General features: G+C 36.6%; 1 protein-coding gene across 2 annotated transcripts in view; it reads right to left on the bottom strand.

Moving 5' to 3' along the window:
* Positions 1–17,688, bottom strand: part of EDIL3 (EGF like repeats and discoidin domains 3) — a 255,683-nt gene that overhangs the window by 151,727 nt on the left and 86,268 nt on the right. Inside the window, exon 3 of one of the 2 annotated variants that reach the window (XM_074855638.1) lies at positions 2,665–2,694. The exons of the other annotated variant lie outside the window; for it this stretch is intronic. Coding sequence (XP_074711739.1) covers positions 2,665–2,694 — 30 coding nt within the window. The remainder of the gene's footprint in view (positions 1–2,664; positions 2,695–17,688) is intronic. 2 annotated transcript variants of the gene reach the window in all.

The raw sequence follows: 17,688 nt of genomic DNA, 5'->3' as shown, positions 1-17,688 counted from the left end.
AGGCAGATATTAGAATTGTTTTCCCAAAAGTGGAAATTTTAATTTGAATAGGAAAAAACCATGATTCTGTGCCTGGAGAAGTTTAGCCAAATTAATTCCTGCAAAAAGCTTCAGATTAATCAAAATTTTTCCCAAGAAAATAATTGTTTCAGAAATAATTCCCAAAGAATCTAATGATGTGAAATATCAATGTCCTAGAACCAGATTAAATAACAGAAAGTGTCACTGCTACATTAATTCACTTACTTTTGCAGGTATTTAGTCATGTTCCTTTGTAACAATTTCTGAGCAGTTGAGATGTATTTGCACAAATAATTACAAATATGTGTTTTGTCTCATATTGTAGATCTACCATGTACCATTTATGCCTGAGGCATTTGTTCATCTGTCCAAATCAAAGAACAAAAACATTCTGGTGTTGTATGTTTGTGTAATTCTAGCTGTTGATTTGTCTGTGTGGGAACATCTATCTGCACTGCTGTATCAGTGCAACTCCCACATGTGTACTCTTACTGCAAACAGCATCCTCCCATGGAATAACTAACATGAAAAGGTCACCAATCTTCCCATTAAGAGTTTTCATACAGAAAGTTACACTGGTATAGCTATTACTGCAGAAAAAACTGTGGTACATTTTTAGATGACAACAAACCCTGAAACATTAGGACTGTAACAATAAAATGAATGGCTAACAATTAGGTGCAGCTCATTCAATCAACCACAAGTAAGTACATGATTTGAGTTTGAAATGTATCTGATCTAGTGTTTGAAAAAATACTGGTGTAAAAGCTGGTATAGATAACGGGGGATTCAGGGAGATTATGAACATTTAGGAATATTCTGTGGTGGATAATCCACTTAAATGAATACAAAAACAAACAAACAATGTGACTTGACATTCCAAAAGACAAGGGCTCCTGAGGAACTGAATACAGAATCTGTAGGCTTTTGTGAAACCATTGAAATTTCAGCTGGTAAAGTCTAACAGAGATCTGTAGTGGAGCCCAGGTGGCTGTCCTATAAATTCCATTTCTCTCCTTCTACCCATTTCAGCTAATGCATCTGCTTAGCTTGGCCAGCTTACAGTTACAGGCTTTCACAAAAACGGCAGTGATGTTCAAAACGCAAAAATGGAGGCCACATCTTCATGAGACACTCCACTGGTCACAACAGGAATGATGGTTTTACAATGCACAATCATAGCAAGATTTGTCTTGGATGTTACCGCAGTGTATTCATATATGCCTCTAAATTCTACCTCTACAAAATGTGCATACTTAAACCAATACCATAAAGTGAAAAAAGGGTGCTTTTTTTTTCTTTCCTATTAAAAAAAATATCCTTTTGTAACTGACACTTCTGTTGAATAGCTGCAATAGGTTTCTATTAAGATATTTTTCACAAAAATTTCAGAACTGACAGATGTCTCAAGGAATGGATAGTTAAAGGCTGATGCTTTATTATTATAATATATATTCCTCCTCAGGGGTGTGTTACTACTCTACAGTTCTTTCCCAAACTCTTCCTTTCTGTTTCGCAGTGGTTCTTCTCATCTCAGTCATGCTTTCTGTCCATTCCACCTCTATCTTCCTGTTAAAAGCTCCCTTTTGCTTCTTTCTCTATTCAGTGCTAGTCTTAAATATTCTCCCTCTCTCACATTCTACTCTTGGCTTTGTTCTCCATCCTTTCATTTATTATTCTCCACCGTACTCTAATTACTTATATTGCTCCCAAGTTGTACGTTAGTGTTGTAAACAGTGTTCAATCCTTCCTTGCCGTCTTCCTTTCTTCATTCACTTTCCTTACCTGTTCTCCTTTGGTCCTCTGGAGACCTTTACTTCTTTTAACAAGCCACTATAAAGTGACTCCCTATTCATTTGATGTTTTAGCTCACTGAGTTTATACAACTCAATGCCATTTCAAACATGTTAAGCTGTTTAGGGGCATTCTTCTTTGGTATATTGTCTTCTTTTTCTTTAAATACTCCCAAGCTAATGGATTGCCAATTAATTAGAAATAGTTAAACTTTGCAATAGAATAAACACTACATGTTTGCATCTCTCGGGGAGTTCCTAAACTAATTTTTATGACTGTGATGTTAACCATTCTCACTACTTGGCAGCCTGTCAATGGAAATAAAAGTTCGCTGAGCAGATATCGTGGTCATAGTTTGCAGAATGTTTTCTTTGAGCAGGATGCTTCTGCACCTGCTCTTCTTCCCTTCCTTCACTGCTTGTTTCCAGGCTGCACTGTCTTTAAGGATGTCAGTTTTGGGGGTCATGCAGATGATTATGCTTCACCAGCATAAAGACAGATAAAAAAACTAGCATAAACACTGATTTTTTTGAACTCCTAATTGTTTTTGACCTGGTTCGTCGTGTGAAGCCCGATGTGCCAGCTTAACCAAGGAAGAAGCAAAAAGGAAAGACCGTGTGGCAGAGAAGATTTTGAACTACTACTGAATAAGTATATTGCCTACTGACTCCAAACTAAGGGAAAAAAAGACAAAAGTAAGGGGAGCAGACAGAGGAGAAAAGAACTCAACACTGATGGCTATTTAGCATGTGTTATACACAAAATAAACTTGGTTAAAACGACTTTTTAAAAAAGGTAGTTTGCAAGGAATGGTTACCATGATGCAGATGTAATCATAGTTATTCGTACCTGCTGATGTTGGTTCTTCTTCAAGCGAGGCTGTGCAAAAAGGCAGCAGGGGTGGAGGGAGGCAGGGACAGGGAAAGGGAAAGGGAAGGGGAAGGGAAGAGAAGGGAGAGGGGGAAAAATACAGATGAAGAAATCCATATTGTTCTAATTGTTATATTATTTACATTTTCTTAATATATGAGCAATATGACATCATGAAAAACTTTATCCTAAATAGTTTGATCAACTTGAGTAACAGATGTTTCACCTTAGTGGAGAACTAAGCTAAAATGAGTTAAGATCTTAGCTTACATTTATAACATTCCATTCTTAACGTCTTCCTCTAATCTACCTAGCAGGATAGGCCAAATACTGCAATAGCAAAGCTCAACAGAAGAGTTTCAGCCAACTTCTCTGCAGTCAAATTCACTGCCAAAGCTAGCTGTTGCAGTACTAAAAAGGAGCTGTTCATAAGGCAAAGCCTGCTAAAAAAATCTACGGCAGGACCCAGTTATTTGGTTAGCTGATGAAGACTGTTATCTGACAACACAGCTAAGGCAGCTGCTGGTTAGCAGTCAATGAGAGGCATGGTCCACACCTTTCTTCCATCTAGCCATCTATTCTCTTCAGTTTCTTCCCAACGTGGTGCAGGCAGTAATGAATTAATGATCCTGAAATTAAGTAGTTATGGGGCAAAAATGGCAGTTTTGGGGTTAGGTTTTGTTTTTCTGGTAGGGTTGGGGCAGGGGGCAGTTGCCTGATGGACTCTCCATTCCAGATGTTTTTTGGCTGAGGAAAGCAATAAAAATCCGTATCTTCATACTAGAACCTTTCCCTTCTGGTGATAGATAACCATTAAATTGCCTTAAGTTACCATCAGAAATCACCTGTGACTTTAGACTATCTATTACCCGTACATTCAAAAGAAAGAAACGGACATATTCACAGCAAAACTGTATTTTAACAGTACATCAGTGACCTAGTTCTTTCTCTCCTTGCAGTCAGTGTGTTTTATATACACATGCATCATAAAAATGGTCTTCTCACAGTCTTGCAAAGTTTACAATGACAGAAAAAGCAGCAGTCAAGTGTTTCTCACTTGGATACTCTAAAAGCACCTAGAAGTCTGAGAGGACTCTCCATAAATGTGATATAGAGACCCTCTTAGATACTAAACACAGGTTTAGTAACTTTTGATTTTTCACTTTTAAGGAGTCTCTTCTACCAGTTGAAATGGAAGCTCCTTCTGTTTGATTTCTTGCAGAATAAGCTCCATACAAACAACGCTCCTACAGCCATGGCAAACATTGATCCACCCTGACGGCTTCAGAGCTTGCACTTGGCATGGATAAAGATTTCAAACATTTTCTCAAAGATCAGTGCCATGCTTGGGAAATTAATTTCTTTGCCTTCAATATCACTCCATGTATTATGCTGTGAGAAATTAGGAAAGGAGCAGGAAGATCTTTCATCTTTTTAATGAAACTTCATCAGACATAGCAGAGACCTTGTCAACAGACACCAACTGCATTTGAGACCAACTATAAACCTTGGATAATTCAGTACAATATTCTATATGCAACTGTATGTGACAATTAACTTTGGACACATCAGTTATTTCTAATTGCAGAGCAGCATGGTGTCCTTTTGGGGGATGACAAATTCAATCAATAGAAAATAATGAATTACTGTCTGAAGCACCAGCCAACCACCTTGTCTCTAACTAGTTTCCTGAGGTAAATAGGTGATTTTTATTTCTATAACTTGTTGTTCAGAAAAATACTTAAGAAGGTGACATTACAAGAACAGTACATTAGGAAACACATAAACTAAAATGGCCTAAACAGGATACTTAACTGGCTAACCCTTCCCTTTTGTAACTTCTCATTTAGTGTCTAGATGTATATTTTGAAACTAGATTCATCCATTTTGAGGTGTATATATGTAAAGATCATATCAAGCTTTTAAACATTCAATAACATGTTCTTTTACTGTATAATTACTGCATTTATGTAAAATGTCTTCGTAACAGTAGAGGATTTCAAGACAATGAAAGAAAGGGAAAATACCATCCTATTGCCTTTAAACTGAACTAATCAGACACATCATTAGTTCAATAACAACATAACAGCTGATTCCACAAAAAAGAAACTGAGTATTTCAATCTTAAGAACAACAGAATCAGAAGTAAACAGAAAAACTACAAACTAAGTCAATCAAGCATGTTGCAATTTCTCAAGGTACCAGAGAGGACTACACAAAAAGAACAGAATATGACAGTTAGAAGTTCCGTTATTAAATTTTACAGATGTTCAAAATCTTTATTGGCTACAAGCTCAACTACTGCTTGAGCAACAAGTAATTAAAAGTACTATTGACTGTGCATTAAAACTGATTAAACAAAATTGTCCAAATACATAAAGAATATTAATTCCAGTGACAATTTTTTTTCAGACTGCTATTTGAATAATATTCTTAGACTTAATTATTGGGATGAATACCAGCATTAGCAATTCAAAACTGGATTCTGTTATTAGTCTGATGGTTGTTTCAGTGTGACTGCTCTGCACTTAGGTAAACATCTAAACAAAACAGGATAGCTGAATCTCAGCTGAAGTAAATCATTCAGATGCCAAGACAGCAATGCCAAAACCATTACTTTTCTGTTTATTTAATTAATTTTGACTATTTGATTGCTGGTTTAGGCTCTTTCAGGGATAGACTATGTTTATTTCTTGTCTGAGTTAGAACAGAGTTAGTGAGAACTGCTTTTGTAAAATGCAAAAGACCTGCTTGTCAACACTGTATTTCTTAACTGTAGACAGAAATTAAAGATGCGTATTAAAAACAGATACAAAAAAGCAGTTATGAACTTGTTTGTACTTCATGCACAGTTTTTTAAAAAATCAAATGAACTTATCTCTTGCTGTATTTGACAGGACTTTTTTCACCCACCATAGCTTGATAAACCATGTTTAACAAAACAGCCTTCAGTAAGCTATTGAATACTCAAAGAATACACTATTTTTGCTTTTCCATACCAGCTCAAATGCAGTGTCAGCTCTCTGCTTTCCACTCATTAAGTAAATGCACTAAATTACCACACCAAAAATTTCCTATACAATACCATTTTGGGTTTTTTTTCCCATCAGCAGTGATTTAAAACTTGAAGTTATTTTAAAAAGCTATTTATACAGTGACTCATCTCCATAGTAATTATCTGCAATTTACTTTCTTTACTTATTTCAGAGGGGTGGAGAGGGAGTAAGCTGGAATTGCCTTGCTCAACTGAGCTGCCAAAAGCTAGTGACTCACTACACTGTGTGGTGGATCACCATCAGCCTGGCTTTCTCCTTCTGACTCCAGAATGGTGAGACTCACACAGATGAGTCAGGTATTTGATAAAAAAAAAAAAAAAAAAAAAAGACAAAACAGTCACGGACATCCCCAAGTTAAGGTCTGAAAACAGCATAGCATGACCTTAAACATTAAACTACTGTGAAGCTTTAAAGCACTTTCAAGAACATTTTTCTTCCCCTTTTAATGCCTCAGTGACAAAATACAGTAAGACATATGGCAGCATAAACATTAGTTTTTATCTTCTAAGAGAAAATCTCATATTCACTTGTGAAAACTTAATCATGTTTTCCTTAGAGGTGAATAATACTGCAACACTGCAATATTGTTGGGGAAAAAACCTTGAGAAGACGTGGGAAGATTTGGAAAGCATTTGGATACCTATTGTCCAAAAGGTATTAGCTTAAGAGAGATAATGTAAGAAGCCAATGCTTGAAGAGTAACTGAATACCTATGCCCAACTTCTGATTATTTCTGTGACAGTGGTAGAAGCCTTGATAGGTCTGGGAAAAATCTGAACTTTCAGGCATGGTAACTTGAAGAAGGCAGATTCAGTGTAACAGTGTGCTATACTACATTCTATACCATGACACATTACATTAGTTTTGTGTTTATACTAAGGCTTGTGTTAATTTTACATTAATGTGAAATATGTTTGCCTTTAACATTCAAATAAAATGTACAACATATATAAAAGAATAAACTTAGATATATGACATTATCTCTATGGAAAAGGCTATGCAAGAGCTCTACAACATTATCCAAATGAACCACCTGTGAACAGTAGGATCCAAGAGCAAGTAATATTTTTCTGAAAGCAGCATCAAAAATAAATTATGTTCTGCTCAGCACCGAATCTCAGGATCTCAGAGGACCTGCACGCTATGAAGACTGACTGACTGACTTTCCAAAAACTCAGCATCAGTCATTAAGAATGTGATTTTAATGGTACAGATGTTTCATTGAAAATACGCACATAAGAACTCTGCCTTTTCAGCCGCTCTCCATTCAACAGTCTTCAGTTCATTTTTCCATAAACTGGCTCAGTCTTCTTTGGCTCTCAACATGGCCCTGTGGGCAGTATTGGCATGACTGATGAGGCAACGCATCGTCAAGCAGAGAGCTGAAACAAGCTGTGTTTCCACCAAAGCCCCCCTTGCACCCAACCTCACTCTGTCCCCCACTGTCAGGTTAAATGTCCTAAAGACACCTCCCATCCCCAGCTCAGATGATTAATGCTATCTCACCAACTCACAGTAACTAACTCAACCAACTCAACTGGCTGTCACCGCAACAACTGATATAAATAATTTGACAGTTATTTTGTCAAATAGTTATAAGGAGGTGGAGCAAACCCTAAGAAAAACAGATTGTTTTCAAGATGTGTGAATCTGAGGAATCTGGAAAATGCCCCATTTATGCCAGTTGGTCAAAGATACATCTGTTAGTCTGAGTAAGAGGTTTTTATCTCTCAGTTTTACAGTGAGGTTGGGTTTGTTCTGTTACTGTGTGTTAATTGTAATTGTAGTACTGGGACACCAGCCCACATCCTTCACCACTTACAGGCCCTTGGGAACAGCTGTGCCTCCTTCTAGCTTCAGCCAACTAAGTTGTGTTTCCAACTATTCTTGAAAAAAAAACACAAACAAAACAAGAGGGAAGACACCACGCAACTCACTATCAATGTCAGAGATAACTCACTATGAACTGCTTGGATGACAGATGTTAAACGAAAAACAAAGTCATTAATTAAGAAAACCTAGAAATGCCTGTGGCACTTAATAGAGGAAACCTAGGTTTGTAATCACTTAAGCACTTAAAGCCTATGAAAAACTTACTATTTCGTCTCTTTTAATTTTTATTTCAAGAAATAAATTTCTAATATAAAGTGGGTATCTGAGCAAAATTTCAGGTATTATTAAAATCTAGATAGAATACTAGTGTCTTAAAATGACAGTGTTACACATTCCAATAAAGACGCCTAATTCATTCTCACTAGTCTTCCTTTTTTAATAAGCATCAGGGCCTGGTGCTGAATGAGAATATATTTAAATAATAAATAAAATATTTATCTAAGTGAAATTCTATATTTTGCAGAAGACAAGATTAGGTAATGATTTTTGTGGTTAGTGTCTTCACATTTACAACTCTGTGGAACAAGGTAGTAGTCAGTGGAGTATCTACTGAGCCCAGTATTTGGCAGGATGTCCTTCTTAAGGAAAACAGCGTAAAAAGATTTAGCTTTAAAACAATTATTCAGTTCTTAGTCAGCTTCAGTTCTTGCCAAGGTTTCAAGTGCTGCCAAAGGCACAACAGTACTTAAAGTTGTAATCCTGAAACAAGGAGTAGTCTGTCATAACTTGAAATATCACATGATTTTACATACATACACATACGCTGGCATATGCAGTTTTGAGAAGATGTGCATGTTCCAAAAGAGCAGAGAATGTAATCAGAAAATATCCTAGCAGTTTAAAGTACAAAAACAAGTGTACGCAAATAGCTAAGTGACTAAGACCATAAATCAGTGTACAGTAGTCTTTGCTTCTTTAAATGTCAAAGACCATTCTCCAACATCCAAATTCATAATCTTAAAATTAAATACTAAAAAGCTGTAAAATATAGTTATGGTTAAGTAGGTACCTGCTGGCATCTGTTACACTTACAGATGCAAAAATCTATCCAGGATATCCCCATAGTTACACACAGAAAGCTTTGCCTTCTGAGCCAAACAATTTTATATTTTCCTATTTCAGTCACTTGCCTGAAGCTTTTTCACTTGGTTGTTTTGTGTGTTTCAAGGGAAATTTGACTATTCTATGTGAATGGAGAATCTTAAAATAATATAACACACTGTAAAGTAACAATTAAGATGATAATAATTTTATTTTATGGATATTCTCCCTCTTGGGGAAAAAAACCCACAACCGAGAGTAAAAGCCCACTTAGATGCTCACGGTGTGTTTGAGTCTGGTTTTGGACTTGGATTAGCTCTCTCACTGCAGATGTGTACCCAAATACTTGATCGAGGTCAAGTCAAAGGTACCTGGGTGCCATGACAGATATACCATTCTTTTGTATTATGGGTGGAAAATGTGTTGCATCTCAATCCATGGATGACAGAGGCTGACAGAGAGGGCAGTTTGAACTGCTTTTAAGAACAGTTTACTCAAAGCTGGGAAACTCCTGGCACTTGCTCTCTGTGGAAGGGAGGGGAGCAAGGCTTTCTCAAAGGTACAAAAATTCAAGCTGACACAAAGTGGGACTAGGATAAGTGAAGGCTGAACAGGGTCTGAGCATCACCAACTCTTCCATCAGAAATAAGAAGGTGGAATTCTGCCATACTACTTGAAAATATCCAATATCCCACATCCAATAGAATGAGGAAAGATTCAAAAGACAATAAATAATGCTCAAAACAGAGCAAGAAATATCAGTTAAAATTAATAAGCCCCAACTCTACATGGCCTTGTAGCACCAGATACCAACTTTAATGCATGAACTTTCTGTGACACTATTGTGCCATTTATCACCCCAGACTAACCTCAACCAGCCAGTCTGCTACCAGAAAATTACATGCAGATTGATCAGCTTGCCTCACTAAAACACATACTAGAAAGTTCAATAAACACACAGGAAACCCAACAACTTTCAAACCCTAAAATTTCAGGACAAATATGTATCCTGCAATTTTCAGTGCTTCCCCAAATACTTTGTGGTTTTTGACAAATTTTCTAATATGCTAGTTACAAAGATTGTATTGCCATCCTTTCTGGAAAATGAAGTTCTATAAACCAACAAACAGAAAACAACTTTATCATCATATGAAAAGTCTTTAGATTGCATCAAGACAAAATGAAAAGTATTCAGTAGTCACTGTTTCATAGAAAATACAACATATTAAACAAAACTGCATAGGACCAGGGGCATACAGTTTTCAGTTCAAATGCCTTGCTTGGTTCATAGGCCTTACAGAAGAATTAACTTTAAAAAAAAAAATAAAATCCAAGTCTATAGTGCTCTTTTCAGCATGACTGAAAGTCGGTATACTCCTTTACTGAGATGACTTCCATGCAACACAATCTTCATCACAGAAAATTTGAGCTGTAAATTGTATAACATGCCAAGAGGAGAATTCAAAGGAGCAGATGGCAGCTAAAATGAAGGATGTTGCATTAGAGGAGTTGAATACAGGAAGACTTATCACTTTGGAGTGGTATGTGTTCTTAATCATTTTTTAGTAACTTAGGAATGAGGAACAGGAAATATCCTACCATAAAGCTCCCCAGCATGAATATGGCTATAGAAAAGAGAAGACTTGAGTCCTGGTACAAGAAAGGCAAAGCAGGTATTTTTAAATGAATAAAACAATATTTTGATTGCCCAGGTAAAACTTGGAGACTGGAACATACTGCTTAAGGAATGATTGATATACCAGTATTCATTTCTAACTTTTCTGACTGGGAAGAAAGAAGAAAGATACTGTAACCTTTGTAGCTAATATTGGCTTTACATTTAACTTCAGTACAACTGGAATAAATATATTTGAATGCATTATTGTTTATATATTGAAAAATATATGTTGAAAAATATGTATGACGTAGACTGTGGCAAAACAGTGTCAATAATATCCAGTTTCAATAAAACAGTGCCCTCATCTAGATCTCAAAGAATTTATTATCATAAGTCTATATCAAAAACAGCAACAATGACTCATAGAAAATATCAATTTATCTAAGGGTGTCTGCACAGCCCGTACTGAACTTGGACCTTTTCAAACCTTGCCCATTGTTCTGCTCTAAAATATGAGTGACAAAGAAGCTTCCTTTAAATCTGGGGAGGCTTGAACAACTGACTGTGCTCTAGACTGGTTTTACCGAGCATGAGAAGTTCTTTGCTGACAACTGTATTTCAACGAACAGAAATGCCAAAAGAGAAGCATGCTTAAACATAAGTGTAAAAACAGCCCTCTTGCTGACACTAACATGCCTTTGCTATACACAGTGAAACAAGGCAAGAGAGATCACGGTGATATGAGATAAAAAAATACACCTGGCAGGAGGTTTCTTTATTCTTCTCAGAAATGTTACATTTCTTCCCCGTAATTTGTCATCTAGATACTATTCTTAATTTTTCAGAAAATAATTAAAACTTCAGTACTCAAGGCTTTTTCTCATGAGCAAGTGAAGATAATCTATATAGATTTTTCTTTTACCTTAATGAATAAAGCCACTAGAAGTCAAAAGTTTATCAACCTCTGTGACTTCATCCCGTAAGAACCATTTTCACAGCAGCCGTCAGTCAGCACTCTGGTGTTCCTCCATGCCTTTCAATTTTCATTAATGTAGAAGCCAAGCCTATTGATTTTGGGCTGATTTTTATGTTTTTTTTCATCCTGAGTATATGGATTTTCTGAAACCCACCTCACCCCTACTTTCCCATACATTCCTCAGAGCAGATTTATTCATTTTCCATGCACCTTCCGTCAGAAGTGGAGTTCTGCATTTTCAGAGGATGCTTAGCACCCTCTCCAGTGGCTGCATTCAAAAGCAATCCCAAACAGCACCACCCACCACGAGAAATAAGAGCTGTCAGGCTCTGGCGAGCTGTGTTAAATATCTGCCCTTCATTCCTTTTGATTTTTCCTCTTCCATGCTGCAAACAGATGCCAAAACCTCTCCTTGCATTACCCACTTCCAACTGATGTTTGATGGAGTCTAGAGCACTTCTACACACTGGCATCTCCACAAGCCGCTGCAGCCCATCACAAAAACAAGGATTACTATTCATATAATCTGTTCTCCTCAGCATTTGAGATGTTGCAAATGCTTTTTACTTGGTCGGTTCAGGTGAGAATAATGTAAATCAATACTTTGATCCTTGCTTCTGGATTCAGTAATGCCTTGTGTTCTTTGTAAAAAGGCGTACAGAAATGGAGGATAAACAGAGAAAGCTGTATGGTGCTCTGAACTGTTGAGTACAAGACCCGTAGTCTTACCTCTTACCTGCTGATGTGGCACTTTCACTGGGGATGTCAAAGTGCTCACCATTTCAGATCCCGACATTGGACAATATCTTAAGATTTTTATATTTTTCTTACAGGACCAGAGAGGCTGTGGAGTCCCCCTCCTTGGAGATATCCAAAAGCCATCTTAACATTGTCCTGGGCAACCAGTTCTAGGCAGCCCTGCTTGAGCAGGGGGGGCTGGATCAGAGGACCTCCAAAGGTCACTTCGCACCTCAACACTGCTGTGACTCCCTGAATCACATTGTGTTTAAAGAACAATTATCAGAAGGGCTGTGCAATGGGAGAGAAACAAAATGTATTTCTACAGTTACTCAACTTTTTTCCTTTAACTATTTGCCACCTTTCAATCTCTTTACATAGCAATATAACAAGCATTTTATGACATGTTGACTGTCATACTATCATTATTGAAATACATTACATTTAAAGGACTAATTACGACAACAGTGATGGAAAAATCCCTACTGCTTCCATAGTCTTCATCTCTAATGTTCAAGGTAAATGTATTTAAGTGCTCTAAGTGTACGTTTCTGGAGATGGGAGAATGACAGGCAGATACTCACATACTTAACTTGGAGGAACTAGAGAAAACCATCACTGAAACGTGATTGATTTTCATTTCAGTTAAGTGCACTAAGGCAAAGAAATTACTAGCTTGTCTTCTCCATCATTAATTGCTTTCTTCAGGACAGAACCTGAAGAATAATCTTTTGGTTTTGGGGTTTTTTTCTCCTCACCTAATGGGAAAAAAATAGTATATATTAAGCAGAAGTGAAAAACTTTATATTTGGGTCAACCTAAAACTTTCATGCTTGTAGTGAAATACCTCATCTTAATTTCAACCTTTTCAAGATACAAAATAAAAACCTAACAATTTTTAAATGGTTGGAATGTTTTTGTAAAATTTCAAAATTAGACATGAATAAACATTGTCTCACAAAAATAAAAATTAAATTCATTCATGTATTTTCATTAATATTTCCCCAAGTTTTTCAGTTAAAACTTTTTCTGTTAGTTTTTAGGTCAAATACATATGTGCTAGTTCTAAAAGTAAAATATTCCTTCTGAATTTAACTCGCATTCATGAATAATTTGCATGGCCCCCATGGCATTTTCCAGTTAATAGTCACACAAAAAAAGGTTCAGGTTTAAAGATGGGCAATCTAAATGCCTATAATGCTAACAGATGCAGTTTTATCGTGTTTTGAACTGCTCATCTACAGCATTATTAACATTACCACAAAATAGTATCTAATACCAGTATCTAATAACAAAGTAAACTTGAAATAAGTCCACTGACTTAACTAAAAGACAAAAATTATTCCCACAATATTTTGTCAAACAAAATTAAGTTTTTTCTCCTCCAAAACCTTTTTTTCACTAGGAATTTTATGATGACTTCACTGAACAGAAATTAATCCCCTTAAGAAAATTCGCTAGAATATTAAATTTTAAATTAAACCATGTATTTTAAAGTCTATTTTAATTAATATGTACAGCATTCTGAAAGAGCTTTCTACATCAAAGATTATTAGGACTAAATACAAGATACATTGCAGATGTATAGAAAAAAAATAGTAGTAATGAAATATTAATCTGGTGATCAAATTCTTCTACTTCATAAATATTCCATGTTTAAACCTAGTGAATTTTAGACATGACTCTGCATTAAAGGACAAGATGACACACTATATATGTAAAAACAATACACATATACATATATGCCCTCCTACTCTAGGCTGACAGAGCAAAATGTCCAATTGCTATCTGCAGTCAGTGACTAAAGTGAAATGGCCAATGTTTGACTGAATTTCCTTCGCTTATGTATCTTCTTATTGATTCTTTGGATGAAATAAAGGTCTTTACATGAGATCCACTTTATAAAGTGACTGACTGAATTTATTGTCTCCTGGTGACCTGGAATAAATCAATCAAATACACATTTATATTACCTTCCACTGGTTGTGATTCTTTTACTGTACTATCTTGAAGTCTGAGAATTTTTTTAATGGCCACTCACACAACTAAGGGACAAATCAGACCTACATAATGCAGATAGAAACTCTACTAAAAATACTGGAGTTAGCCAGGACAAAATCTGAGTTTACAACTTCAGGATAATTAATTCCTCTGTAATTAGCTCAAGCTTTCCCAGCAGAAAGTGATCATGTAAATCTTGCTACTGTTTTGCCATGACAAATGCACACCCCAATGAGTGAGAAGCTTAATGAGGTCCTAGCTGTTTTCCAAAACATACTATAGTGCAAAAATCTTCAGGCTTCACTCCACATGCGGACTCACAAGTCTGGGGAAGGTCAGTAGCTGCAGGTCTGTGGTTGGCTACTGTGCGTTAAGGTGGTCAAACTTGTTACAGGAAAGGGGTTTTTTCCCTTTTTTTATGCTGGCAGAAGCTTCTGTGCTCCTCAGGGGAGAGGACAGCTCAATGAGCTTTCTTTTCCTTCAGATAGTCTTATATCTGATTTATCAGGCAACTTAAAAGGTGACAGTCCCTTTGGTGGATTGAGGAACTTGGTAAAAACTAAGGCATGGCAGACATGTTTGTTTCCTAATAACATTGAGGACTAAAGAACTTAACGGTAAATCCATGTTATCCATAAAAATTGGAACCAGTAAACTGAAAACAAGAAAACGAACATGTTTTCTGTCCATGTTTCCTCTCCATCTTCTAAAAGTCCTTTTGCCCTTCTTCGTCACCTTGAAGCCTTTAAAGGGTACTTCTTGTCTGTTTTCTGTATTGTTTGTTCTGCACTGCATGGTGACAAGTGGGATGTTTTTTTAAAAAATAAAAGCCAAAATTAATTTTCAAAAAAACTCCTGATGGAAATTGTGCAAATCAACTAGATTTTTTTACTAGATATAAACTTCCTTGTTTTGTTTTCTTCTGTATGCTATGTACATCTTCAAGCATGATATTCCACGAATAAGTGTCCCAAATAGTTTAGATGTGGTTCGGGGATTTATTTCCAATCTATGATGCTAGTGACACTAATTCTTTAGGTTGTTCATATATCAAACTTCTTCCAGTTCTCCTACACCAAAGGGAAGGGTGAATAAGGTTTTTATAAGCCTTTCAAAAGGGTATCCCATACACGTCCCTGTGATCTGCATCACCTCTTGCAAATATGAGCCTGTTACCTGCTGCTACCCTGCAAAAAATTATATTTACAGGTTGCCACCACCTCATATTATTATCATAGATTGCTTCTTCCTTTATCTTTTCAGTAACAATGCCAGCTGTATCTGGTGTTATGTTAACCAAGGATACACCTGGACCCACAAAGAGTCCATGTTGAGGAACAACTTCCAAAAACATGTTGAAGATGGTCAGAACAATCCAGAAGAACACATCGTTTCTCATCCAGTTTTGTTAGGGGCACACTACATTATATAACAGCCTGTACTAGTATGTTTTTAAATAACTACTGCAGTTGTCCAGGGTAAAAGCAGAACCCTCAGTTTATCCTTGACACTAAGCTGCTGATCAGCTCTGGTGTATATCAAAATACTGTGGGGTTTCGTACTGCTCATCCTTTCATTCATCAACATTACTACTGGAATATTTATGGGAAATTTATTTCTATATTCAGCTTCTCTCTGGGTGCTCATCACATTGAATTACACAACCTTACATTTTGCTCGAACGCACACACCCGCACTCTCCTCCTCTGTCAAGTTGGGACCACTGTTGATACCGTACTCTGCCCAGTCCTGTGTACAGCTTGCAATATCCACCTGTCTATGACTATGACAGAGACAATGACTCTGCTGTATGACTGAATGCCAGATTAGTATCTTTTCTTGCTCCATGGCTTTCTCATCAGCAATCTATATTTACCCGCTGATCAAAGAATTATTTTGCTGTGTGTCATACAGTCCACTTTCTATCATCTCACCCACTCCTCTTTAATATTATGAGTAAATATCACAGTAGATGAGATTCCTGAATATAGAAACATAACAAATCTTTTTTTGAAAAAAAACAAAAACAAAAAAACCCCACAACAAACATAAAAAAACCCATTCAAAAAAAACCCATTAGTTTGCTGCTTCATTGCTAAACCAGATTTGGAATAAGGTATCCAGTTCTTATGTCTACAGTTCAGCAAGTACTTGAAAATATCAAAGAAAGACAAAATTAACACCTCGGAAATGTTACCTGAACAAGAAACACTAGAAATAATCAGAAATAAGGGTTAGACAGTTCTGTTACTCAGGTGATGGAAACATAAATGGAGAAGCACCTGAGCACTATTTACATATAGGAAATAAATCTGATGCTGAAAGGCTTTTTGTTTTCTTTTTAAACACATTGTACTGACAAAGATAATAAAATTCAGTAAACTGAAGATATTCACCTCAAAACATGAAGTGATGTTTCTAGATGAAAGTGTAACTCTCTGTTGTACCACAGTGGTAGTCAGGTAAATGGTCAGGAAAAAAAAAATTTAACCTGCAATATGCACAATCAAAACAATGGCATTTTTCAGCTACTTTTAGAGTAGAGACTGCCAACTAGATCAGCTGGGCTTCTCTCACCTCATCTAATTCCTTACTCTAAAATCCCCTCTTCCTTCTGTTTATATCACATATGTAAGCCTCCCGAGAAATGCAAAGCTTTTGTCTGACTCCTTGGACTTCATGCAGCAGTATTTGGGTTTGATGACACGCTGTGATTTACAGGAGGTCATACTGTATTTCCTAAGGGTCGCTTCCGGCCCTAACACTGATGAATCCTCATAGCTAATCAGAAATCCAATTCTATTCAAGTTGTATGCTTATGAATAATGGACTCTGAATACTTGTTCAAAATTTTATAGTGCACATACATTAAAAAAAAAAAACTTAAAAAGAAGTATTATGAATGTGCTTCAATTCTTTGGAAAATGCTTAAATCATCAGTTACTAAATGCACTGTTTCTTTTGTAAGTGTAGTTACACAGAGTGGCATGATTTTGTTTACTAAACAATCCCATAAACTGAGCATATTTTTCTTCTCTCCCTGAAGCATGACACCTGTACTCTCAGCTCCTCCATCACCATTTTGCCTTGACAAAGGTTTTGAGGACTCTTCTCCAGGTTCTTCAATACTTTCTGTATTCCCAAAGAGTGGAAAAGTGTCGTCCTACAGATACAGTCCTACAGATTACACATGCCACTTACGAATCAGCAAAACGTAATTTTCCTAAAGTTTCACTTGAATTGTGGCATCAGTTCCCTCCCCCACACTGGTGCTACTACTCAGCTGCTTTGCTAGGCTGTTTTGATTCCTTTTAATCATCCTCCCTTCATCACTTTGTTCTCACCAGGTAGGCCATTGTCATTATGTTTCACTGTACGGCACTCTGGTTTTCTATTAATCACATTCTCTTTGCTGCTCCAATTCTCACCAGACAGACTGTTGCCACTGTGTTTCATGTACCACATGCTGGGTAATGACATGAAAAAAACCTCTGTGTTTATAAAGCTAAATTGTCTCCTTCCTATCCAAATATGGTAGTGAAGACCATAAAGGTACAAACTAGATTTGTTAAGTTACACTCCTAAGTCCCACCTCCTCTCCCACTCAAGCAGTAGACTTCTCAGGTTTCAGTAAGACCTGTCCCACCACACTAAGTGACTTCAGCACACAAAATGTAGCT

The sequence above is a fragment of the Strix uralensis genome, chromosome Z (genome assembly GCF_047716275.1).
Source record: "Strix uralensis isolate ZFMK-TIS-50842 chromosome Z, bStrUra1, whole genome shotgun sequence".
Taxonomy (NCBI): Eukaryota; Metazoa; Chordata; class Aves; order Strigiformes; family Strigidae; genus Strix; species Strix uralensis.
Note: the sequence above shows the minus strand (reverse complement) of the source record. Positions and strands in the feature narration are given on the sequence as shown.